At 42.3% G+C, this 27,417-nt stretch overlaps 1 protein-coding gene across 6 annotated transcripts in view; it reads right to left on the bottom strand.

The window, feature by feature from the left end:
• The window catches only part of Enox1 (ecto-NOX disulfide-thiol exchanger 1), a 557,275-nt gene that overhangs the window by 197,654 nt on the left and 332,204 nt on the right, over positions 1–27,417 (bottom strand). For all 6 annotated transcript variants that reach the window (XM_055609746.1, XM_055609749.1, XM_055609750.1 and 3 more), the window contains 2 exons: positions 9,806–9,949; positions 8,610–8,747 (listed from right to left, as the gene is read on the bottom strand). In XM_055609746.1, the coding sequence (XP_055465721.1) occupies positions 8,610–8,747; positions 9,806–9,875 (208 nt within the window). In that variant the 5' untranslated portion in view covers positions 9,876–9,949. The remainder of the gene's footprint in view (positions 1–8,609; positions 8,748–9,805; positions 9,950–27,417) is intronic.

The following is a 27,417-nucleotide window of genomic DNA, read 5'->3' as shown; positions in this document are numbered from 1 at the left end:
CATGCAAAGAGAAGACAGCAAGGAATGAACTCAGGGCAATGGAGAGTGTTAACAACTACTCAAGGTATAAAGAAGTCTTTCCTGTTTCCAAGGTAATCCCCAGTGAGGACGTGGTACTCCGTGGTGTGTGGCTCTCCCTGCAGCTGAGAGGAAGGATGATGCCTTTTTCAGATATGACAGAGGGCATGCTTAGGAACTTAGTGAGAATGATTCACGTTGACTTAAATCAATAACAGCTTAAGAAAGACTGTTGACTTTAAGAAAGGAGACGCCACAGAACAGAAAAGAGGAAGGTATAATCTCATGACCAGAAGACATTCACAAAGGCTCCTTCCCTCCAATTCTCCTTCCAGTTGATTGACATTGCTTTGGAAAATAGAAGACAGACCCTTATCACAGCTCTACACCTGCTTCACGATGACCTCCTTTCTTACCCGTCACTCCCTGGTAGGGACTCCTACTTCTGATGTTATTCCATTCTGCAGCCTGAAGACCTTAAGACCTGTTAAATATACCCACTGCAGGGCTTCCCATCTCCACCCAGACTCTCTATTATCACCTGCTTCTCTGCCACCTGAGGTAAAGTTTAAATGGGAGTTATCCTGTAACAGGGGACAGTATCTCTAGAGACCACAGGCTATCAAATAACAAGTCCAATGCCAGGAATGGGTTACTTCTTTTGAAATTGTTGGTCCCTGAGGTCCAGAGACCTCCCTTCCCCCACCAAACATTACAGAGTATTGCCATTACTTTCGGATACCCTCCAGGATTGAACAGTAAGCTTACGGTGCTGAAAACATCACATACGTAAGTCATAGAACATGGACAAACTTGACACTGACCTGGAAGCTTTGTCCTTAATGGCTAGCTTTCATAGTGCTCTGAAATGCTATGTCTGCTGGTATATACGTGAGAGGTACAGTACTGTCCTACCGCACTACAGTAACATAGGCTCGCGAGGGCAACAGCGGCATGAATGTTATGGGAGTAATTAACCCTGTTTGGGTTAAAGATCAGTTGTGTTGCACTAACCACATGGCATTGGACTTAAGGCCGGTTCCTCAAGATGAAAGTCATGCCTGCCACCATTAATGTGCCAATAACCTGTAGCCTAGGGGTGACTATGTAGCTCTACTAAATAAGTGCCTGTAGTGTTAAACTGATCTCTACTGGCTTACCACTACACCCAAGGGTTATTGCGTCTCTCAAGCCTTTCCACAGAAGCTTCTTCTTGTACTAGGCGGTGGTTACCTCAGAGACCCGCCAAGCATAAAAGACTTCGAGTGCTCGGCCCTAAATGGGACATCTATGTTGCGCTCCCCCCTTCCGAAGCTCAGGGATCACCACAGAAGAAGAAACAGAATGAGGCAGAGGCAGTTGGTAGCTCTAGGGAACAGTGTTTCCTGGACATGACAGGCAGTTGCTCATATGAGTTCACAGAAGTGGTGACAGCGTGCACAAGATCTGTGCAAGCCAGACCCCCCCCCAAAAAAAAAAACATCCCAGCACAGAGGAGGGAGTTGGTCATGAGTCCTACCCCTAGCTTAAGAGTTAGTTGTAACTGCTGAGAGAAGGAGAGTCAATCTTTTTCAAGGATGTGGCCTTTGAGATGCTACCCATGACTCAGTAGGTAGCACTAAAGCAAAGCACGTAAGTGGACATAGTGGATTAAAAAAAAAAAGAATAGGAGGGAATGGGGAGTAAACATATCACATAATATGAGTGAAATTATTAAGCAATGAGAACATTAATTGAAATTATTAATTGAAAAAAGGACATGAAATTGGGAGGGAGGGGATGTGATAGGAGGTCCTGGGGGGGAATTAGAAAAGGAGATGAAGGGTGGATATGATCAAGATATATTTTGTACATAATGAAAGTTTCAAAGAATAAATTTTATAAGAGAGAGAGAGAGAGACAGACAGAGAGAGAATTGGGCAATGGAGAAGAGAGTGCCTGGTTGCACAGATGGTCAGAGCTCAGGATTTGACAACTAGATTCTGGTTTGTGACACCAGAACTGGGTTCTTTATAAAAAAAACACAATATGTATCACAAAGAAACTAAGAAAAGGTTTCAGCAAAGACCTGAGCAGAGAACAGTTGTTAGAAAAGGTGGAATTAGATAGTGGCACCATTTAGCTTAAACACTTACAAACACAGTCACAGATGAGGTCATGTGAGTAATAGCACATACAGCAAAGAAATGTGGATGCACTGGAGAAGGTTTTCCTTTGAAGACAGAAAATGCCTGGTGCAGATGGCTGCACGCTGGTTCTCAGGAAACACCATACTACGTACTAGGTACTACATACTACAAAGAGAATCCTACATACTAGCTCCCACACTGTGAAAAAAAAACTGTACTATGTACATTAACATAGTAAAGAGTTAGAGAACATTCACAAAGAAAGTAATTTACCTGTGTGTAACCCAGAGTTGGCCACGGTTTTCAGGCCATCTATATACTAATGCAACACTCATCCTACCTAATGATAAATGCAGGATACGAATAGTCTAACGAACCAATTTAGAAAGCATGGCTCTACAACGATGCACAAAATACTGACAGCAGAACAAATAAACAACAAACAAAACATCACAAATACCCAAAACAGTTATGGGGATGAAACAAACAAGGAACAGTAAGTGTAGGAAAGCAACATCTCATTGCAACAGAGGATGTAGGGTGGACGCACAACAATATAATGATATATTCTGAACAAGAGAAAACAAGTCCCTTGCAATGATCTCAAGGAGAACTTCACATGAAGGTAAATGGGCATTCATGACAGTGGGGGTAGAATCGTGATGATAAATGGGAGAGGCGCATATATGGCAGCATGAAACATCACATCACCAAGGCACGACACGATGGTAATAAGTGATGTGATTCCTTGGGAAATCCTTTTGATAAAATCAAAGGATATGAAAAATGTGTACTTTGCTCTGCTGATAACTTTAATCTCTCAATAAACTGAAGAAGCACCGAAGAACAGGATTTAGTGTCAGTTTAATTTTAACAAATACAGGAAGAGTACTTGGTCATTTAGAAATATCAGAAACTTTGGGAGAAAGCCAAGTGCTCATAAAATGAGCCTCTCTATAATCCTGTCAGAGATATTGCAGAGAGGATTTCTTGGAAGGGATGCTACACTAAATAATCTCTAAGTCTCTTTTGAAACATGAAAGCTGGTCTCTAGCATTCAACACTCACACTGAAGAACTCCAGAGGTGGCCATTGTTGACACCGAGCCTCCGATGGTGCTGTGTGTATGTTGAGAAGGAACAAAGAGTTCTGCACATAGCAGTAAAACGAGATGACAGGGCTTCCCATAAACATTTTATAGAACTGTGCGCATTGACCAGTTTGGTGCTGGAATAAAAATAGGTCACTAATACATAATAGATAGTTTGAAAACTGAGAAACATTTATAGAAATCTGATTTCTGATAAAAGATGGGAGAGAGCACAAAACTGGAAATACATATATCAACCTCCAGAGTATGCAAACGATTCTGCATTTAGAAATAGAATAAAGAATTCATAAAAGAAATATTTCTTAAAGGAGCTAACATGAAGAAAAAAAAACAGGCTAGATAAATATTTTAAGAAGTATGAAGTCAAAGTATTAAATAGAATTTAAAAAGGAAGCAAATATAAACCAACTAAAAGTGACCCATGACCACATTTGGTAAAATAAGTTCAAAATGAGAATAACCTATTTATGAAAGGAAAACATAAATAAAAAATAAAGAAAAAAGGGGTATGAATAAGGTGTATTTGCCAGCTTTCTGCCACTGTGATAAAAATGCCTGGGAAAATCAACTGAAAAGGAGAAAATGCTTATTTTTGCTCATGGTTTCGGGGATTTCTGCCTTCTCATAGCAGAAAGTCATGGTGTGAACAAGAGTTAGAACAAAGCTAGGATGTGAAGAGAGGAGAACTGGAAGGGTTTGGATTCTAATATCCTGTCTGAAGACATACCCCTAAGACCAATTTCCTCCCACTAGGCCCCACCTCCTAAAGGCTCCACCCCCTCCCAGGAAGGCCATACTTTGGAGACCAAGCCTTCAGTGTATGAACCTTTCGGGGAATTTTTTTTTAAATATAGAATTTTATTTTATTTTTTATATAGAATTTTTAAATAGAGAAAAATGCAAACTGAAGTAGCTGCATATCATATTTTCAAATAAAATATTAAATATAACTCAGTTCTGGAAAAATTAATTGCCTAGTGTAAAGTAAGAAACTTTTAAAATATTCTCTTCTTTGACTTACTGCTTCAACATATAAGAACCAACCAAGCAAAATAATCTTAATTGGTAAAAAGTTTTGACTGTGCTTTAATATGCTCACAGTAAATTTTTTTTTTTTTTTCAAAACAAAAACTAAGGAAAAAGGGGCCTCACAGAAGTGAACTGATGTGCGGTTCTCTAAAACTGACCCGGGAGGTCACGGGCTCTAACGGGGAAGCTAATACTACTGTTTTGCTAGTGGGTCATACTATGAAACTGCTTTCTTTTTATTATGTGTGTGTGTTTTTTTTTAAAATATATGTGAGTATTTTGCCTACATGCATATATGTGTGTTGTATACATGTCTGGTGTCCACCAAAACCAGAAGAGGGAGTCAAATCCCCTGGAAGTGAAGCTATAGATGGTTGGGAAGCACCATCCTGGTACTCAGAAACAGAGCCATGACTTCTCTGAGAACAGCCGTGCTCTCAGCTGCTGAGGCAGATCGACTTCTCTAAAACTGCCTTCTTTTCAAAAAAATTAACATTTTAAATCTATTCTTCTCTTACACACCTCAACTGTAGTTTCCCTCCCTCCTCTACTATCTTCCTTCTGTCCTATTTCCTTCCCCTCTCCCCCACATCCATGCCTCTTCTGTTTATCTTGAGAAGAAGGCAGGACTCCTAGGGATTTGAACACAAGTGTGGCATATCGAGTTGCAAAAGAATAGGCACGTCCCTTCGTATTAAGGCTGAATGAGGCAACCAAACCAGTATGAGGACAAGGATCCCAAAAGTAGGCTAAAGGGTCAGAGACAGAGCCTGTTCCCACTGTTAGGCACCCCACAAGAACAGAGGGCCTAGGTCAGAGCCATACAGGCTCCCCGACTATTCAGTCTCTGTGAGCCCCTATACGTCCAGGTTGATTCTGTGGGCTGTCAAACTGCCTTCTAAATGCTCATGTTCATATCCTTAAAGTACTGCTATTCTCAGTCTTCATAAAAAACAAACAAACAAACAAACAAACAAAAAAACCTATTGTTGTAGTGGGTGATGCAGTTAATAAAAAGTTTCCTACCTGTCTCAAATGCCAAGAATAAGTGACAGTCATGGGGGACATTTATGTCACCCCTTGGGAGCTCAGGGAAAATGACACGGATGATTGGAAGTTAGAACCTGAGCTTTGCATGCATGAGCCCACTGCAGCAGCGGTTACCTGCGTAAGACCTACACACAGGCTGGTGTGAACATTTATCACGTGGGGTGGGGCTCACGAGCCCTCACTTCCTGAGTAACTTCTCATAGAAGAAGTTAATGGTGCTGGGGGAGAAAGAGTCACCTTCTTCAATGGTGTAGTCACTTACAGGTTGCTCGTGCTCCTGTAAATAACCCACCCCACACTGAGGCAAGAAACTACTCAAACTCAGTGGGTCACACACAGGAAGACATGAAAGCAGGGCGAGGGCCTTTTGGAAAGAAAGGGGTTTCAGAGGAAGAGGGAGGGGAATCGAGAAAAGGAACTGTGGGGTGAAAAGGATTAAATTCATTGTTCTATGCATGGAACTGTCTTAAAAGGGAAAAAAAACATAACATTGAGTAAATACTCATTATACGCAGATCCATATTTTGTATAAGTTACTGCATTTACTTGTGATGACAGGTCTTAATAGATTATGACCACATGGCAGACAAGATTCAGGATGCCTTTATACAATGAAGACTGAGTTCTGTAAAGAAACGCTCAGAACAAAAAAAGAAATAGAAATGGATGAAACACTCAGAATGAAAGGCTATTGACTTGATGGATTATTTATCTTAACATGAAAGCATGCAATGGAAAATAGTTGAAGGTTATATACTCATAAAAAATACGTAAGAAAAAATTCCATATTCACAAAACCGAACCATTTACATAGGAAAAAAAAAGACAGAAGGAAAATACACAAATGCCAACCAATCTCAACAGAACTGGACCAGATACTCTGCCAGGAGCTAGCCCTGAGAACATAACCATGTACAGTTCACCTTGTTAGGCTGAAGAGGTGAGGAAGACAAGCCAGGAGGGACACTGAAAGGCTCCAAACCAGTTTAAGCAGTCTGGCTAATACAGGAGATAGAGAACACAATTTGGGGCAGACATGGTAAATCTTCTATAACGAGGAGGGCTGTAATTCTTTTCATGGTAGGTTGCTAGGAAAATCATAAATTGGTCATGGTTAAAATGTCAGAAGACTTAAAACCGTGAGAGGAAAAAAATAATGAATTACTGATGTTTGGGCTTACTCTATAAGTCAAACGTTTTCTGAGAGAAAAGGAAGCTGAGATGAGAGTGAAGAAAATTCTGCTATATGAATATTTCAATTAGGCAGCGGAGGAAAGGTAAACGGGGAAATGCAAATCCCAACTCTCAAGTTATCAAAAGGAAATATCTGCTGGATGAGCTGCTGAGAAAAAGGGCCTGGATAAACTCATTAGTAGCTCACAGACAATGCCTTTCTTGTGCCTATACCCACCCGCACAATAGAACGCCCGTCAATTACATTTATTCTGTAGCGTTTTTAAAGGTGTGGTTTCACTAGCCAAGTAGCCAAGCTGGCCAAAAACCCATAATCATTCTGCCTCAGCAGCCTAAGCGCTGGAATTATCTCATACCATCTCAACTGGTCACAACCCAGTCTCTCTCTTGCTTTTTATTTTTTCTTGTCTCACAGTTTTCCTATCTCCTACCTCCTCTCATGCTTCTGTTTGGTGTGCTAAAAGGAAACCATGGGGCTGGAGAGGAGGCATGGTGGTTAGACACACTGGCTGCTCTCCCAGAGGACCCGGGCTCCATTCTCAGAGCACACATGGTGGCTCACAACTATTTATGACTCCAGTTCCAGGGGATCCTTCTTCTGGCCTCCTTGTCACCAGGCATATATGTAGCACACACAGATACATGTAGATAAATCATTAATAAACATAAAAATAAATTTTTACATTTTCTAAGATGTAAAAAAGAAACCATATACATATATGTATACATACAATTAGCCAGTTTAGTTTTTTTTTTCATGAATATTGTTGACAAAAGAAAAGGGAAGGGAGAGAGGAAGGGAAAGAGGCGCAAAGAAAGGAAGAAAAGAAGGAAGGACAGATGGAACGTAGCATTGTGGGCAGAATTAAACATTCAAAGACAACTGATTCCTCTGCAGTGCATACCATTCACCATCTCCGGACTTAAGCATCTCCAGTACTTGAAGACAATTATTCTCTTGTTTAAGCACATCCTTCAGTACAGTAACCAGTGGTCATCCTACCAATGCTCATCCCAAGAGGATGGGGACCAGCTCATTTGCTGTCTCTTGAGGCCTCTGAAGCCAGTAGAACCTCCATGAGCATTTGGCAAGTGGGTAGACACCCGAGTCCTACTGTCTCTGCAGACAAAGCTCATGTGGTGACCCTTGCCTTCAGAGGCCAGTGACCGAACGGCAAGCTGCCATGTTACATCTTTACTGCCCACCACTGAACCCGTGATCCTGCACATCAGCTTTTTCTTCTTCTCATCAGTCACTTTTTCAATTTCAATTTATTGAGACATGCTTTTTTTCCCGATACTTACAAGTATATATATATATATATATATATATTTACTTGTATACATATATTCACAAAAACATATATATATATATATATACACATGTAATTTTATTTTATTTTTCAAAGCCTGTTTTAACAAGCACACATAAAACCCTCAATAAACACATGTTGAATTAAGTATTAAAACCTTTCAATGACCTTTGACTTCGTGGTACTTCTAAATATGCTCTCTACTGATTGTTATGCATTACTATTTCAAGGTGTGACAGGCAGCCAACTCTGAATTTATAACCAGCTGATCTGAGTCTCTACACATGTCACTTCAGTGCTGGAAGAGCGGTGGCCTTCAACACTCATCTTCTACTTTCATGTTTGTAACATGGGAACATGAGCAAAAGCAGCAACCAGACGTGTGTCTACAGAGCTCCCATAAAGGAGATTGCGATGGAATAGAGCGATGCAAAAGAATAAGTTTTAGAAATTGGAACGCAAGCATCAGCCATCCCATCTACCTAACTGAAAGTATAATTGTCCCTGCAAGACTGTAGAGAAAAGATGTGGTATGTATCAAGAGCAGTGAGGGTGTCTGAAGAGAGCAAGATGCAGAGGGAAGCAATCTCTAACTCGACCTGCCTGACATGCCCAGGTCAAAAATCAAAGGTCATGTTCAACATGCCAGGTCAAAAATCAAAGCTGTGTTCAACACCAGCACGTAGAGAGATTACCAAGGAACACCTGTCGCCTGCGGTATTTGGCAGTGTCGCAAAGCATCTTCGAAACCAGGAGAAAGCTTACCAGACACAAGCTGCTGTCCAGGCAACCCCACAGGAACCATGCCCAGGTTATTCATAGCTGTGGCCCAGGCTGTGGGATCGCTGACAGACATGTTGAGCTGGGTGGTGTCCAGGGCTATACTCCCCAAACCGTCAGCTGCTGCAGGAGAAACAAACCCAGCTTAGTTAGTGTTGACAGGCGAGGATCTTGCCTTTAAAGGAAATCACGTGTCTAAAGATACGAGGCTTCATTTAGCACATTGCTAAGACATTAAAAACAAAACAAAACAGCACTGTAATCTATACTACCCCAATAATTTCTCCAGATGTAAAAGCATCTGGATGGCAGCATAAAGAAGTGCTTCCAAGGAACTTTCTAGAAGGAAACTTAATGACATGGCATCTGTATTGCAGCTTAGCATTGAAGAGGCACCCCTGGGGAAAAAAAAATCACTTTCCTCGTCCCTGTGAGGCAATGTTTGTGAAGAGACAGGGTCTAGAACACGGCAGTGGTAAGTTAACTGCCTACCAGAACAAGAGAGATCGTGTGTCTGTTTCTGAGGACTATGCTGGGCCAGGGATCCCTTCTAACCACCCAATAAGAAAACAGTCGTGAAGCAATAGAGCATGTCCTGGGCAAACTGCTAAGGTGATATCACTAAAGCATATTCCCTCCAAGGCGGCATTTCTCAACCTGTGAGTTGTAAGCCTTTTGGGAGACAGATGACCATTTCATAAGGGCTTGCCTAAGACCATCAGAGAATACAGGTATTTAAATTACAATTCATAACGGTAGCAAAATTATACTTATAAAGTAGCAACAAAAATGATTGGATGGCTGGGGGTCACCACAACACGAGGAACTGTATTAAAGGGTCACAGCATTGGAAAGGTTGAGAAACACCGTGGGAAGGAAACGCATCTATCTACCTAAAAGGACTTTTTTGGAATATTCCTTTCTTATTATTTCTTTTATTTTTAAAGTTATAATTACATAATTTCCCCATTTCCTTTCCTCCCTCCAACACCTTCCCCAAACCCCTCCTTGCTCTTTTTCAAATTCGTGACCTCTTTTTAGAATATTCCTTACAAATCCCAGCTAATACAATCAGTAAGTGAAACTGGAAAGCAAACAGCACAAATTAAACAGGAAAAAAAGAAAACTGTGTTAATGGCTGAGCTGCTGTCCCTGTAGAAACACTGGCCGGCGACATTTACCTGCAGCCATTATTTGAGGAAGCTCCTGAGGACACGGGCCAATGCTCTCAAATCCAGCTGCATCTACCATTGAATTACAAGCACCCTGAGGCGCGGGGGTGCTCTGACAGCTGAGCGGAGGGTCCCTTCGGAGATCATTGGACTCTGCAAAAGAGGAGAGGACTGTGGTGAGGAGGGGTCAGAGTGAAGAGTGTGTACTTCCCAAAACACAAAACAAACCTCAAAAATTCACTTCCAGCAGTGGGGAGCAAACCCAAAGGTGCTTCCTTCTGGCCCTGCCGTGCTGTGTGACACCTTTTCTCTTTGCTTGGGAGATGTGCATGTCAACTGACCTCACCTGGCCCAGGGCTGCCTCAGGAGATGGCGGCATTCGAGTGTGTTAGGGCTTAGGCTCCTGCCGCAGCCTCTTTGCCTACGGGCCTTATCAGGGCCGGCACAGCCTCTTCCACACACTGCGCTCCAATAGCCGGGCCAGACCAGGGCGAATGCGATTTCTTTTCAAGTTAAAGCAAAAGAAAAAAAAATTAATTGATGTTGTTATTTTGGAAGATGGTCGGCTGTGAAATGTATTCAAAGAAGACAAAAAAGTGGGGAGGAAGAATAAAAAAGCAAGAGCCCCCCTCTTTTTTCTTTTTTTTTTTTTTTTTTTTCTGTAAGGCTGGCAAAGGAACCAACAATTATTAGAAAAAGTAAGAGGAAAAGAATGGCAGGGCCTGTCTAGGGAAGAAATCTACAGGGCTGCAGGCACGATGTTTGTTTTCAGTTCTATAAAATTCTGAATTGAACTGGCCCAAATTCGGTTGGTCCAAATTTTCCTGACAATGACTTTAATTGCAATTTGATTGTGTTCCCTGGATAAACTGGCTGGCCGTTCAGGCATTCTACTTATGTTGTCCTCGTTTTTAGTCATTTATTTTTTAAGTGTTTTCTATAAATCTTTTCATATTATTGACAAAATATTACCCATGTGAGCTGTATATTTTACTATTAGTATTGTACATAATATATATTACTATTTTTATATATTTTGCCTTCCATAAACCAATTATCCCTTGGTAAAAAACAAAACAAAACAAAACAAATTTTCCTGACAATTACATAATACACACACACACACACACACACACACACACACACACACACGCGCGCACGCTCATGATGTGTTTTCTCTCCACTACGTAGGTATGTGAACATGTACAAACATGGTATGTGTATATATCTGTATTTCTATAGAAATATATTTTATTATGCTCTGTTCTTATGATAAATATAACTAATGATACAACATACAGTAAAGTCACAAGGGCTTCTCTGCGACATTAATTATAAAACTCTATTCCTTTTCTCTACTTGCACGAACGCAAACGCCAGCCACACACACATTCATACTTGCGCGCTTGTTTGCCGGTTGCCGACCTGGATGAGCGACCCGATGACTGTTTGACCCATCTCTCTTTGAGAGGACAACTGAAGTTTTTGGTTTTTTTAAATTAATTTTTATTAATTACAGTTTTTGTTTTTTATTTAGGTATAAATTTATGCCCCCGCCCCAAGTCACATTTCTGTTCATATTTTTAAAAAAACTTGTTCTGGTTTTTGAGAACAAGGTTGTTTTGATTCTTAGGGCCAAGTATCAGCAGCTCCACTCCTTGGCAAGCGTGCTGATGCCAGAAATTCAAAGGCAAGCTCAGGTCTCAGTGTCTCATGGATAGGTGGACAGTGAGCGTGTGGTTTTGGTGGTTCAACAAAGCTCTAGTTGTCACTAACGGGAGCAAGTGAGATGCTGGGAGAATTTTTCTCCCAATTACCTATCACTTGGCAGCGGATGATTCCAATTTGGGGCACACACTGTATTCAGAATATGTACATCAAACTGCTTCCTAATGATTCTAGAGCATGTTTATGTATTGTCCACCACTTACCTTGGGCATCAAATGCCACAAGACGGATTCTTTTCAAATAAACCAAGTTCAGCAAATACACAGCAAGCCTGGGCGTGTGGCCTGCAGCTGCCCACTCATCAGCATCACAGTGAAGCCTCCGAGAACTTTTCTCTCCACCCCAACCGCTTCAGGGCACCAAGGCAGAGCCAGACAGGCCTGTCTCAATCTTTTCTTCAACAGCCTCATAACGAGGGGAACAGCCTCCGATCTTCACAAGGTCACTATTTGTCTTACTCAGCTCCCCAAGTGAAGTGTGCTTGGCTCCCTTCCTCCAGCTCATCTCTCCACAAATGGACATCAGTCACACATTTTTTTCTTCCTGTCTAATGAGTCCGTAGTTCTGAGAGTATCTCCTTACTCTGTCAGCTTTATGGCTTTATGGCTTATGCCTCTTTGGCTATGCTTAACCTTGACTTTTTCTACCAGGTTACAGGGATGGCATTAGTTTGCCGTGGCTCCACACTGTCTGTTCCAGGGGTAATGTAACTGTGGTGGTTGTGGCTCTATACGGGAACATCAAAGGCCCTGGGGGAGGGAAGCAGGAGCATGGCCTCCATCTGTATCTTTCACATCCACCTTAACAAATTGCTACTATTTCAAAAAGACTGCTTCATTAGCAGGATTTGGTTTGTAAACTTTCATTTATCCCTATCTTGAACTCTGTGGCTTTCAATTTATTATAGCTCTCCAGTGTCCCAACCCGGTGGTTTTAATTACACGCAACTTGATGGAGCCATCAGGTACCTAGGATGGTGTCTCTGAGGTAAGTTCATTCCTACCAGGTATTTCCAAGAAGGCAGCTAGGACGTTGATTTTAAGTTTTAAACTAATTTGGTCACATGGGCTTGAACAAAAGTGAGTCCTGTAAATATTAATATTAATTACTACCTGGTGATTTATGAATGAATACAAGAGTGGCTTTTTTCCTTTGTTAACGCCCATTGTTTTTTGCTGAATGTTTTAAACCATTCAAGACCACGATGATAATTCAAACCAACTTCTCTGCCTTGGCTTTCTTCTTTCTAAACTATAGGAAAGATTAATATTCTTAGTGATGTTTATTTACACACTGATACAGGGAGTTAAGATTTACAGTAATAAAGTACTTTGAATATAGTAGGTGATAATTATTTTTATTTTACTTGGAAGTGCAGTGTTTCTGTTAAGGTATCCTGGGATCTCTGTGTTCTGGTGTATAACTATGTAATTAATTATAAAACAGTGAATAACACTTGATATTTCTAAAAGTAAGTGTTGCCCTAGTTTTCTGTACCACACCTAAATTGTACCAGGCTATTTCATTCCCCACAATCCCTTTGTAAAATAACATCATATAAAAATGTATTTTTTTTCCTCTCTAGCTTTTTTCTTTCAATGCAAATGCCGAAGCTTTTAAGAGCTTCCTGAGAAATTATGAAATTGGTGGTTTCTGCTTACAGGCTTTATTGAGGGATCATTATTACAAAGCAATCAGATGTACAGAATGTCAAGGGTAGCAGGAGAGTTCTGCCGGGCCTTAATGGACCTCCAACCTGTTCTCTAGTGAAATGCACTGAAGGCCGAAATCTTACACCTAATTTCCCAAATGTTTAAGAAAATATATTTTTGCTCAGTACTTCACTGGGTTACATCAACCGAGCAAAATGATTTTACTCTCATCAGCCTACACAAGTACTGTACTTTAAGAGGAACTTGGGATGCTCCACTTGGAAAAATGCAATGTCTTCTGACCTTTCTAACTCTATATGTATCAAGAAAAAATATTTTAAAGATGAAAATTCACCTGTGGCTGCCCACAAAAAAAGGAGTTTCCTGTTAAAGGGGGGTAAAAATCAGCTAGCTTTTGAAAATACTGGATTAGAAATAGAAAATTGTTTGACCTAATTCCTTAGGCTCATATCTAGTTTAATGGAAAAATCATTACAATGAGAGAATCGGTTTTATTAATGTCTTTAAAAGAAATGAGATCAAAGCTAGCAATGCCATGTGATAGCTGACGCCTCATTTGTTAGACAGTCTTTATTAGCTAGAGTTTATGTAGGTGGTAAAAGATATTCATCCCAAGTTCATCTTTTTCTATCACTAGGGATATATCTGGTGTTCAGCAGAAGGACACCTGCTGACCATTTCAGAGATTAAAATGATAGGATATGATACAGCAGACATACAGTACTTACATGTAAATGCCATTTTTAAAAAAACAAATATCTGTGATAATAAGGGAGGCTTTGCTTCCTCTAATGGTGGACTGGGGAACTCCAGAGCAAACTTATAGAACAACCAGAAAGCCGTGTGTGTGTGTGTGTGTGTGTGTGTGTGTGTTTTAATTCTGGTTTCTTTTCACAAACACAGACCACAAAGACAATCTCTGCAGAGTAATTTTCCATTGATTTCTGAGGACAGCAAGTCATCTTCTGAGGAGAGCATGCTGGGAGAGATGAGAGGAATCTGCAAATTTGAGGACAGAATGAAACTGCTCCCCAAATATGGTTTAAAAAAACCGGGACAGTGGTGGAGAGATGCAGAGGTGGTTCAGTGGTTAGGAGCACTGACTCCTCTTCAAGATGACCTGAGTTTGATTCTCAGCACCCACGTGGTATCTCAAAACCCTCTGTAATTCCAGTTGCAGGGTATGTGATGCCTTCTTCTGGTCACCTTGGGCACTGTATGCATGTAGGACACAGACATGTAGGACACAGACACCCCCCCCAAAGAGCCTAAACACATTCATGCATGCAAATACTAAAAACCAAAACAAATAACAACAACAACAACAACAAAAAACCCCCATGGTATGAATATACAAAAGCTGACACTTTTAGAGGAATAGAAAAGGGATGTCTACCAGTCATCAGATTACAGAGATAATTCACCATATCAAGCCAAGGAAATCAGGTGGTTCACAGGAAAGTGTACAATGCAAATCACAATGAACCCAAAGAAAGATGCAGTCAGTATTGTAATGGGAGGAGAGGGGAGATGAGGACTCTCTTCTCTATGCTCCCGATGGCACTGTGTTCTAGCACCACTCTCTAATCAGCTCTAAGCTCAGGATGATTATGAAGGGTTGCCCACCTTGAAGCGAGCAAACACAATACACAGTGCAGAAATATCAGCAGACTATATTGCTTCTTAATTCTTTTGAGCATTGGGAACACTCTGAAGTAGCTTAAAGGTGGTAATGAGGAGACAGATGATAATAGAAATAACCTAAGATCCTAGATGAAAAAAAATTATGAAGTTTTTAAGTCTGGTAAATATATAGGATTCCAACTGCTTATTAATGATCACTATCTGTTAATTAGTGGCAAAGAAAAAGCTAAGGTTTTGATGGAGATTTTCAAATAGAACAAATTAATGGGGAGATCTGTGAAGCAGTAATATTCTTTAAATTTTATACTTATTTATTTTTTGTGCACGAGTGTTTGTGTGCATATATACATGCACATACATATATATGTATATTACCATGTGTGTGCCTGGTGTCACAGGGCCTAACGGCGGTACTAGAGGTCCCTACAACTGCAGCTATGGATGGTTGGTTATGAGCCAAATATAGGTACTGGGAATCACACTAGGGCCTTGCACAAGAGCAACAGTTGCTTGTAACCACTGAGCCAGCTCATTGGTTCCCCTCCCCTGCCTTGGGTAGTAACACTGTTAAACAAAGCTAAGAGGATCGTTCGTAGAAGTGAGGAGAAAGCAGAGGACATCGCTGGGCAGAGGTGAATCCAGGGAGGGCACTTGGGAGGGTAGCAGATCCTATGAAAGTCACAGAATCAAACACCCTGCTTTGATTTCCTTCCTCTTACTTGCACAGCTATAAGCTCATTGTGTACTTTTCAACACTGCCAGTACCTGAGAAGAGATGTCATATCCATGCTATGCCTTTTTCCTTCAGTTTTCTCTTTCAGGCAAAAGGACAAAGAGGTTACATAATCGTTCCTTTCTGCTACCATTCCGTGCCTTCCATGTACCAGTACTTCTCACTTCAGAAACCAATGAGCTCCCCCTCACCTTCAGAAACTAATTAGCTCTAGCCCTTACCTAGAGAAGGAATCTAAGTCTGGACATGGCTAACTCTCCTCTTCACTGCTAGTATTAATCAACTAAGGAACCCAGTAAGAACCCAGGGTATGACAGGCTCTCCCTGTCACCTCCCGCCATATAAATATCATATATCTATACACCGTCAAATACACGCATATGTGGGAAGAGGAGAGGAAAGAAAAAGTCTGGAAAAAAAGAACATCAGCCACCAAGTAACTCAGTGCCAGGGTTCAATTCCAGCACTTGGAGGTTTGAAAGCTACAGCCCACAATAGGGAGAAGGTCTCTTGGAAACTAGACTGCAGATGGACTCATTGTCAGAGACAAAGAATGTGAGAAAAATGTGTCAGAGAATACAAGGCAAGCTTGTGGTGACCTCAACTAGTCGTCTACGGGGATTTCAAGTCCCACACCTCCCTGCCGACCAGTGCAGGGTCAAGGGCAGGTTACAGGATGCATTTCCTTTGTGAGGTTTCTTACAGCTACTATTTGAATGAGCCCAGATCTATAAATAACTGCATCTCCAGGCCCACCAACCAGTACATTAGCGTGACAGAGGCATAAATGTATAGTAGGAAAGGGGTGAAATCACTGGAAGAAAGGAGAGTTTCAATTTGGCATGTACCACAGAAGATGAAAAGGAGATCTGGCCAGCTCTCAAACACTAAATTCCATTATGGGCACTGTGATTATATCCTCCATTTTTCTACTTTGTCAAGCAGCCAATTTTAAGCTGTAAATCCTCTTCCTTTTATCTTAGGGAAGTAATAATCACAGAATGGGTGAGGCATTACCTCATCCTCGACGTGTTGTCTGTCTTCCTGGGGAGGGCATGCAAAGATAGGTAGGCAGGCAAGGAGGCAGAGCTCCTCTGAAATCACACAATCTAATAACATGACCAAAAGAGACTTTTGCCTACGTAAGCAAACAAACATGGGCAGAGGAGCAAAGCCAATTACTTTCTGACACAAGGAGAATATTCAACGTTTATAGATCTCTCTCTCTCCCTCTGTGCAGGTGTGTGTGTGTGTGTGTGTGTGTGTGTGTGTGTGTGTGTGTGTGTGGAGAGAGAGAGAGAGAAAGAAAGAGAGAGAAATGACAGGTACAATTATTTTTCTCAGAAAGCCTTTGCTTCTCAAAAAGCTTACACCCATATTTCTACATTAAAAAAAATAATCAAAGAGAAATCTTGAGACCTTCAGGAAAAAGTTTTGCTCTTTCCATTAAGAACAGAAAGGAAAGGACCTGTAGACTCTTACGACCATTTGTGACTTTTAGGTCTCTGAAGACAGCTTTTAAAATCCACAACCTTCCACACATAAGGTTTCCTAGAAAGGGCAACATTATATTTGAAGACAATCTGTGGAAAATATGCTGGCTCCGCCAGTCCTTTCATGGGCAGATGTCAATCAGCACCCTTCATACACCATCTGTTCTCTCGGGTTGCTTTCTACCTTCGAAGTATATCAGTATTAAAACGATGATCATTGCACTATTCCAATGGTAAGTAGTTATTACAAGAAGCACCATTACCTGTGAACCTAAGCATGGGTTGATGAGCCCTCATCACAGCAGAGCTCCTGGGATTTGTGAGGGACACACCCTGGCTCACAGAGCACCACGGTACTTGGAATTCACCAGTTCTAATACCTCCCAGTACAGAAGTCTCCATACTGTTCTGGACAGGCACTCCCACTCACAGCTGAAGGGGATGCTTGATTGCCCACCATTTCAAATATCCTGGGATTGGATAAGTTCCCCCTCTACTTGTCCCTTCTCGTGAAAGAGGAAATCCAAATCTGACTTCTGGCTTCAGGCCTACTTCCACAGTAATGTGAAGCCCTAGGAAAAATGAGCCAGCTCTCTCCCCTGCAAGAAGGTTATTGGCTCTCCACTGCCATCGAAGCAATTCCTAGATACATTTAAGAAAGTAAAGGACATAGCTAACTCCCCGCCACTGTTAAGACCTTTCTGAATTTTCATTCTCTTCTCAGATTCACACGGGGGGGGGGGGGGTCCATGGAGTAAACCAAAGAGAAAGTTATAGGCAAATGGAAGCTTTACCTGAAACAACAAAACCATAGACTGTTGGGATTGAGCAAGAGAGACGAGGGAGAAATTCTTTTATGTCTGAGCAAGACTTCAGGTAGATTCTAGGCTTCAAAGACAGAACCATCAAGATAGATGAGTTCTTCATATAAAGGACATAGGAAAACATATGAAAGAATAATTTTTACACATGTATACTATGAAAAGGTAGTATCTGTTACATACTTGTTGGAATATTAAAAAAAAACATTTTCTGCAAACATTATCACGTTCTTATAAAACAAGGCGAGCAGATCCTACATCACTGCGCAGCCTCTGCTGTGGGTGGCTCAGTGTTTTCATTATGTGCTCATTTTATACCTTGACCCATGCATGAAAAACAAATTAAGACACAAAGTGAACCATTTTAATTGTCCCGGGTAAATAACTGACCCTTAAATAGCTGCAAACCCTGGTAAATGAGTTATCTATTTCCAAAGAGCCCCAAGCAGTGCCTTTAGTCTATGGAAATCTACCTGCAATAAAATCCAGATCAGACCCTGACCAGCCTGAACCAGTGGCTCATCCTGCTTAACATTTCCTTTAGTAGAGTCACAGAGAACAAGTTAGTTACTCTTTAAGCTAATGGGATCTTAATGATGTCATTGCAGCCCAATGAATAAAGCATTAGCCCTGCAGCCAACATGCTCCAGGACTTACAGACACAGCAGCTTACACCTATCCAATGCACTGCCTTGGGCCAGAAGCCTAGCTTTCTCTTCCTCTAAGTCAACAGATACCTAGCTTTCTGTTCTTCAGATGACCACATATGGCCCTTGTTCTGATGAGTAGCAAGTGGGTAAAGACAGTGGATTTCCCAATTCCCAAATAGCTTACTTGGGGGGGGGCATTCAGTAAGCACCCTGGCATTCTTAGGGAAATGAACAGGGCATAAAGCTTGACGTAAATGTTGGTAGGCATTTGCTAGAAGGTTCTAGCCTGGCAGGGAGCAATCTGAGTAAATGCATTAAGCCTCTGGTGATGGTGCTCTTATTCAGCAAGACTGCTGTGGGAGTCTTGGGGGAGAGGACTATGTGTGGCTTGAGCACAGTCAGGTTTCTGAGGCTGAAGGGAGGTGGGGGCATGCACAGAAGTGGACAGTGTATGATTCAGAAATTAAAGACACTGGCCTGGAGATGGAACTATAGCTCAGTGGGTAGGGGGTTTGCCTAGCATGTTGAAACTCTTGGGTTCAATCCTAGCACAATGTAAAAATGGCATTGTAGTGAAGCCTGTAATCCTACCATTCAAGAGTCGGGGCAGCAGAATCAGAGGTGGATATTCATATGGCTACATATTGAATAATGTTCAAAGGATAGCTCTGACATTGAGGCAGGGCTGAGGGTCACTGCCACACTTTACTACAGTTCTGTCTTATCTAGGATTCTGCAGAAGCACTGCCCTCTTTCCTCAAGTAATACTCTTTCTCTGAATCTATGAGAAGAGACATTTGCCTCTGAAGAAGCCAAGTAGACTGTTCCCTATCAAGTGACCTCCTTTATATGAAGATGTAAAAGGGAAGGGGAGGGAGGGAGGGAGGTTTAAGTGGCAAGAGAGTTGAGAAGGTGGAGCAGAGGAGGGGACGGGGCAAGGATAACTAAAACTAAGGGTGCTTAGAAAAAAAATACAGATTTTCAGATGGGTGTAGCTTATACAGGGGGAGAATGTTCCTTACAGAGCAAAAAATCACTCAACAAAAATCCCAGAATCAGCTGTGGAATGCCTGCCTCCAAACTGGCAAGGGTGGTCCCCAAGACCCCTAAGATGGTAGAGGCTATTGCTATTGCTTTTGGCTACCTGAAATAACTTGATAATAAGATCCTGTTGCTGTGGGCACCGCATATGTCGGTTATGGGAGATGGAGAAACCAAGCTGAAACTGACCTGGAAGCTTTCTCCCTGCTGGCTAGCTTTTATAGTGCTGGAAGGTGCAAAGCAGCATGCCTGGGGGAGAAAAATCCATTAGCAGTCTTACCCAGCTGTGAACTCTGCCAGCTATAATAACAGCCAGTCCGGGAAGATAGGCCCATTGGTGCAATTGATTGGAGACAATCAATTGTTTTTTGATTGAATTTAAGGCCCACTCTACAGGAGAAAGTCATGCCCAGCACTGTAAACCTACGCAACAATCCATAGCTGGGAAGGTCATGGGCTCCAGGAAAGAACCGACTACTATTATTTTGCTAACTGGGCATAATATCAAATGACCTTTTAAATTTCCATACCCATTAATTACTGTGCCTCTTGGCCCTCAACAGAGAACTTCTTTTTTTGGAGTAGCCAGCAGTCAACCTAAAGACTCACAACTCAATGTGCAGAGAATAAGGAACTATGGAGTGTTTGGCCATAAATGGTACACCCACATCATACCTCTCCACCAAAGGTTCTGGTGACACTGAGGAACAGAGGGGGTGGAAAGATTGTAAAAGCCAGAGGTTGGGCAGGACTGCTGCAAAATAGTGTCTTTTGGACATGATGTGACCGACGGACTCTTGATCTCACTGTAGCTGCAGTTGTTTGCATAAGACCTACACAAGACCTAGCCAGTTAGCATTTCATCCTGAGGTTCTGCCCTTCCCTCAAGGACACTTGATAGGTGGCTGCTAGGAGGGCTGTGATTTTCTTCAGTGGCACAGTCCCTGATAAGTTACCCATGCTTCCGTAAATAATGTCCCTCTTGTGCTTATGAAGGAACTCTATCTAATCTCGGTGGGTGACGCACATGCGCACACATGAAAGTAGGAGGGAGACAATGGGAAGCAGAAGAGTTTCAGCAGGAGGACAGAGGAAGAGACAGGGTAACACTGGTAAAAGAGGCAAAAATTCATAATATACATACATGCAACTCTCAAGAAATAAAAAAGAAAAGAAAAAGAGAGTGGAGGAAAACCCCCTGAACAAAAAGAAGCCACACAGAGCTTCTCTGTGGGAATGGCATTTGGAAGACTAGGTTCCTCAAGGAGAACCTTTTAGATACTCATCTTCCAGATGAAAGAGGACCATGCCCCTGCTGTTCTCTTAACTCTGGCTAGGTTATCAATTATGTTGTGTGCTAGCATTCAACGAGAAGTACATTATCTAAAATTAAGAATTATTTCATTAAATAGCCATAAATTTTGTATTAGGACAATGCTTGTCAAATTTAGCATCCAGGAGAAAGTCATTACAGTCAGAAACCATTTGTCAGCAGGCTTTCTCACTATGCAGAATTCCTGAGTCTGCACAATTATGGAGAAATCAGAGCTGGTTTCAGATGAAAAGCCGTAACTCATAAGCGAATAATTTCAAAAGTGCAATTATCAAAATCTCACCCAAAATTCCTATAGGGAAATTATATTGTCAGATGTGGGTGCCATCCATACGCATGGTAAGATCCAGATGAGACCTGTTGTTGAGGAGCTGCTGAGCCGGGCAAGGTTTTAAGGCATGCAAAGGCTCCTGCCTGCTGAAAACCATCGAGATAGATAAAGCTCTTCTCTCCCACCCCCCTCACCAAACTCAGTTCAAAGTCAAATACCATTCCCCTCCCCACCTCAGTTATGTGTCCATAAATGATTTTAAACACATGGAGGTAAGACAGAGGGAGGAGGAAGCCAACACTGAATTTGAAAAACACAAACACAGATATGTGAAAAACACAGATACGAGAGAAAAACATCAGGCCCAGGGTCCTGAATATAATTTCATGTTAGCTTAGGGTAATCATATTTATTTATGGTTTTATTATTTATATAAAAAAAGAAATTATGCTGAATGTGCTTTGTGGGAATTACAGTAGATTGCTACTGCTTCCACGGTTTATTTTCACAGCTAGATGGCTTAAACCCAACCTAAACAAATATTCTAAGAGAATTCCCACTCGCATTATCACATTTTTCCCCCTTTCTAGGCTTAATGAAAAAGATCTTCAGTTCTTCCAGTCCTCTAATATTCTTATTCTTGAGCAATTGTAAACGTTACAGCTTATTATGAGATAATGTTTATTGCAAAATAATGATGAGAAAATAACCAGTCGCTCTTGGTGGCTGGGCAGTGCAGCGCAGGGAACACGACTGGGAACGGCAGTGGCTGTCAACTCCAGATGTTCACCAGCCCCCAAACACTGTGATGATTAAGATAACAATTTTACTAATACGCTCAGTAAAGGAGGCAGGTGCTTGGACACATCCAACCTATCAACTTGACAGTCTGGACAGCAAGGGGGTTCGACTAGCAGGTGAAATTAAGGTAAACAAAAATGGTTAAAACGCACAACATAAAACAAAACTCATGATTTCCAGACTTGCTGAACTATAATATCTTGACACCAAGCCCTGTGCCACCAGGGTTTGCCATCATGATTCAGTCACACCCCCAGGTTCCGGCCACCGGCAATGCACTGTCCTTTCTTCTGGCTGTGAGGCTTGCATGACAATGCATTGACGTAGATCTCTTTGATCTGAGAGGTGTTTGGGAGATGGAAAGTGATACTTTCATAAGAAAATTTTTATTTTAATCTAACACCTGTAATGAGCTCAAATAAAGCTAGTTTAAACAGTATGAGGGCTACTACTCTCTTCACACCCCACCTCCAGCTAGCCCTATTCTCTAGAGGGGCTCACTAGAGAAAACCATTACTATAAAACGTCATTTTAATAAGAAGCACATGTCCTGGATCTCTTGGGGAAATGTTCTACAAAATACAACCATCTATGAGGCTACTGTTTGCGTTATTGAGAGAGAGAGAGAGAGAGAGAGAGAGAGAGAGAGAGAGAGAAAGACTCATTTCCTCTAGATCAGAAAGAATGGCAGAGCCCTGGATTCAGTCCCTAGCCTTGACTTTAGTTGCTATAGATTCAGAGAACACAGGTTTCTTCCAACCAAAATGCAGGTGATGCTCCTATGAGTTTTACTGGTATAGAAGGTTACTTCAACTCTTTAAAGATGCATCCATTCAAGGTCTTCATTGAGTGACTATGGTATTCAGGACAATGTAGTAAATACCAGCAGCAGATGGGTGAGCAAGACACAGACTCTGCCTTAAAGAGTATCTGCAGTGATACAGAACAAGTTCAAAGATCAAGAAGCACTAGCAGACTTGAAATTCCTGCACTATGGTGAATTAGATTCTCTTAGGAGCCTTTCTACTGAAACAAACAAACCACAAATCCCTAAGTAGGATCTGGGGGAGAAAAATCACTTATTGATGTAATTACTGCTGGGATTGTATATGAAGTATTTGAGTATGCCTTCCTTCTTCCAACCAAAAAAAAAAAGGAAGAAAAAGACAGGAAGGAAGGAAGGAAGGAAGGAGGGAGGGAAGGAAAGAAAGGAAGGGGGGAAGTAGCATGAAGCCAGAGTAATGAGCCCTGAGCAGCAAATCAAAAGAAGACAAGGTTTGAGCCTGGAAATGCTACCACCAGTAATGAGCCAAGAGACAGCCTTCTGTGGCAGATACAGCCATAATCTGATGAGGACTGGAAGTCTGGCTCTGTCATTGTTCTTCTTAGCCCTCCCAATCCCTCCTCTCTCATCTCAGAGATGACCAAGTGAAAGCATCTGGGCCAATCAGCAGAAACTGATGCTGGAAATACCCAAAGGCATGCTTTCTCGAGAGGAAAGCATTTTCCCCCCTGGATGTCAGGTTGATAACTGTCCATTTATCAAAAAAAGCCAAAGGACCAACCACGTATGATGTTGACCCATATCCTGGTGGACTTTGTCCAATGTTAAAGATTAGCCTAACCTGCTGAACTGACCTTCCCTCCACCTGGATCCTAAGTAGGTGACGAGATGTCACCCCAGGGAAGGCTCATTGCTGCCTTTTCCTTCTGTGCCAAAATACCTGGCAAACGCAACCACAGGAAGGCAGGGTTATCTTGGCTTACAATGGGGTATATAGTTCAGCATGGCAGGAATGTCACGGCAGCGGCAGCTTGAGGCAACTGGCTGCCCTGTCTCCGCAGTCAGAGAGAAATGAATGCCTACTGCTGGACCCACTTTCTCCTTTTTATGCAGTGTAGGACCCCCAGCCCATGGCTCGGTGCTGCCTACATTAAGGGTGAGAATTCCCAACCCAATTAACTTAATTAGAAACTCCCTCACAGATGCGCCTACAGGTTTGTTTTTATGGGGATTCTAAATCTCATCAAGATGACAATCAAGTTTAACTATCACAGCTGATGACCCAAGGCCCTTGAGTCATCAAGGCCTGGAAACAGGATGGGCAGGCCCAGAACTTTATATAGTTCTAAATATGCTTGGCGTAAAGGAGGCTACTGCTCTGGGATTTAGAAGCTAGAGACATGGCTCTAGGTGCGGAGGGTGGAGGCTTGTTGCTCTGACCTTTAACTATCTCAACCTTGGCACTGGGCAGCTTTTTTGATCTTTGTCTTTCAGTTATAGCAGGCAATAGTGATTGGTAGCCGCTGTCATCAGCAAGCCAGTACCTGCTCGTGAACAGGCCTTGGCTGCTGGGACCATAGCCTAACGGCAGCAGCAAGTATTACAGTTCTTAGAACTAGGATGCCTGAGACTCTTGGCCCTTAAGACCCCATAGTTTCCTGGAACAGTTCCAGCAACCCCACTCTATAGTTTCTCAGCTAAGGCTCTTCAAAACTCATCCTGTCTCCCTGGCCTTTGTTTCCTGTCATTTCTGACCCTGCCATATTCAAGACCTTCGTATATAATTTTGCTACTATGACTGCTTCTAGCATCTTTTTTTGTGTGACTAGCTCAGCCCACCTACTACTAAGATCAAATGTCAAAAAAGGCCTTTTCTTAGGTCTAATGTTGTAATACCAGGTAATAGCAAGAGAGTGTCTCTTAGCTCGCTCAAAATGCAGGCTGAACAACCTACATATATGGTCAAGAAAGGGAATGTAGTAAGAATCCTTTCATCAATCATGGACATCCTTTTGTAAAGTGAAGGGCTGCACTGGTACCAGCCACGTGCCTTTTTCCTGGGCCACCGAAGGAAATCTTCCCCTCAGTCTTGTGTGGAAAGGGTCATCTGGAGTTCACCCAGACTTATGATGGCCAAAGGTCTACTGTAAGCTGTTTTGAAACAGTGTGGCTGAGCTAGTGCCTTCTAGAGTCAGAGCTGTGCTTTGAAGCAAGAAACATGACTGTTGTACAACTCTGACAATGTGTCCTTGGAGTGTTCAAAGTGTGCCTCTCAAGCAAGTCCTGACATGAGGGAAGTCCATTGACAGCGTGGCTGATAGACCTTCATTTACGGCAGTCTGGGCATCACGGAAGGGCTTTATAGATAGATTGCTTTGTAAAATGTATAAAATCTATGTGTATGTAGAGAGACAGAGATGGAGAGACGGGAAGTAAATCTGTAGTCATCGGGGACTGCCTAGGACTGTTCTGGGCTGGAAAGTGAAGTTGGATCACTATTACTTTCCCTTACCCCATCACACTCCTCTCCCTTTCAATCTTGTTTCTCTTTCTGGTACTCAACACAGTGTCTGTAGCACAAGCAATCTCATTACCCTGGCAGCTAGCTATGAGGCCTGCAATTTACTTCCCTTTTCAACACAAACCATAAACAAGACCTACAGAAACAGGGAATGGGGAGTTACCGTGAATTCCCAAGCTGAATGAGGTAGAACACTCAGATTTTATGATAATTACTATTCTAGAAAACCACCACCAGTCCCAAGACTCTGGAAATACAACTCCGTGTTAGTTACTGAAGGACAGACTTGAATCAGAGACCTCCTGTGTGCCTGCCAGAATCGCTACCCACTACTTCTTCAGTCCCAGTGGAGAGAAACTGGTCCGGGGACATCACTCTCTCTGCCTCTCCTGTGAAGTGTACAAAGCAGTTTGGGAGAACAAGGTGCCAGCCAGAGGAGGGCTTCTGTTGCAGGCCCCCTCTGGGCCACTTTCTGCTTTCAATCCTCATCTCAGGAGGCATCGGAGGGGTTAACAAACAACACCTTTTGTGTGAGCTGAAAGAATGAAGTGCTCCCTGCAGAACTGTCAGGTACTCTGATAGTTGGAGTCCAGATCTCCCTAAGACAGTCTTCCCAGGGTAATGCTCTTGATTACAGGGCTACATGAACCCTACTAAGGGAGGGTCCCTGAGTAACCTTTACAGCAGCTCACCCTCTTCTACCCTCCAGAAAGTATGTATTCTGGTCTTTATGGCTTTCCTGCCCACACTGTGGGTTGACTCACTATTGGCAGGATGATGGATGAGGTGCTCCGAGCCTGTGTGTGGCAGGGCTTTGGAAGCTGCACTGCCAATTTGGTCTGTAAACTATTTGGTGCAGAAGATCATACTACGGAAAGCACTGTAGTGTAAATTTGATGTTTCAATCCACCACCCAGAATTCCGAACAATGGCCGTCCAGGGCAGGGAACTTTCGACTGTGTCTCACGTTTGGGAACCAAGGAGTTGAGCAGGACCCTCAACTATGTGAATGTGGATTAATAGCAAGAATGTGATGCAAAATAAAATGGCCAAGTTGGAGCTGCATCTTCCCAATCAAACTTGTGTTGAGATGAAATTGTTTTGAATCTGCAAGCTCCCTGCTGGGCTCAAATGTAAAGGTTTCCATGTGGAGAGAAGGTGATTTCCGAAATTTATTAGCCATAGTACAGCCCCTGCCTGGTTATATATGAAGTTCGGGGAAGCACTCTCCTCTATCCACACGACCACAGTATCAGAAGACTCGGCTGTAATCTTAGTTTATGCTATCCCCGTGTTTTCCTGTACAGTCGGAGCCCGTTTAACTGCAGGCATATGTTCTGAGGAATGCATCATTGCACCATTCTGCGAGCATGCGACCATCATGGAGTAGATTTCACAAACCTGGATAGACTACAGCAGCTAACCCGATTGGCCTCTTCCAGCATCTGAGAGACAAAGGAGACATGAGGTGCCTGGGAGGTGGTAGTGAGCCGTTCAAACAGGAACTGGATGCCACGTTTTCTGTTTTCTTTAGCTGTAGCTCCACTGTAGATTCCCCCTTTGTGTTTTTATAGCTCCTATTAATGGTACAAGTTGCAGGGAGGCGCAGATTCCATGTTTTGTGTTTAGCGGCTGGTACACACGGCACACTGCTTTATAGCAACTTTGGTAAGTCGATGGATTATATTCAAAGATAACCAGAGTTCAGCACTATACACTATACATAATTGTGTGGGGGCTGCTCTTAGGACGGGCAGTACAAACAGAGAACATGTAATGTCTTATGTTGCAACCATCACTATTTTCAGCGCTGTTATGTTTTTATGAAGCCATAATCCTACACAGAGCCTACTGTTGACTGCAGCATTGTTAAGGGCGCAGATCAATGTTCCTGATGCAAATGTATAAAAACACAGGGAGCATAAACAAGAAAGGCTTGACACCTGGCCCACCTCACAGAAACCTCTGGATGCAGAGGACCGTTTGTCTCATCTATTTCCAACAAATACAGTGCACAGTATGATCCACGGCCTGGTATTCTGGTCTGGCCACTTGAATGGAGGGAAGGAAGAGCCTGGGCACAGGAGCAATGAAGGTCAGCAGTCTTCTCCAGTCTCTGCTGTGGGCT

This window comes from Psammomys obesus, unplaced genomic scaffold (genome assembly GCF_907164565.1).
Source record: "Psammomys obesus unplaced genomic scaffold, mPsaObe1.curated_primary_1811, whole genome shotgun sequence".
NCBI lineage: Eukaryota > Metazoa > Chordata > Mammalia > Rodentia > Muridae > Psammomys > Psammomys obesus.
Note: the sequence above shows the minus strand (reverse complement) of the source record. Positions and strands in the feature narration are given on the sequence as shown.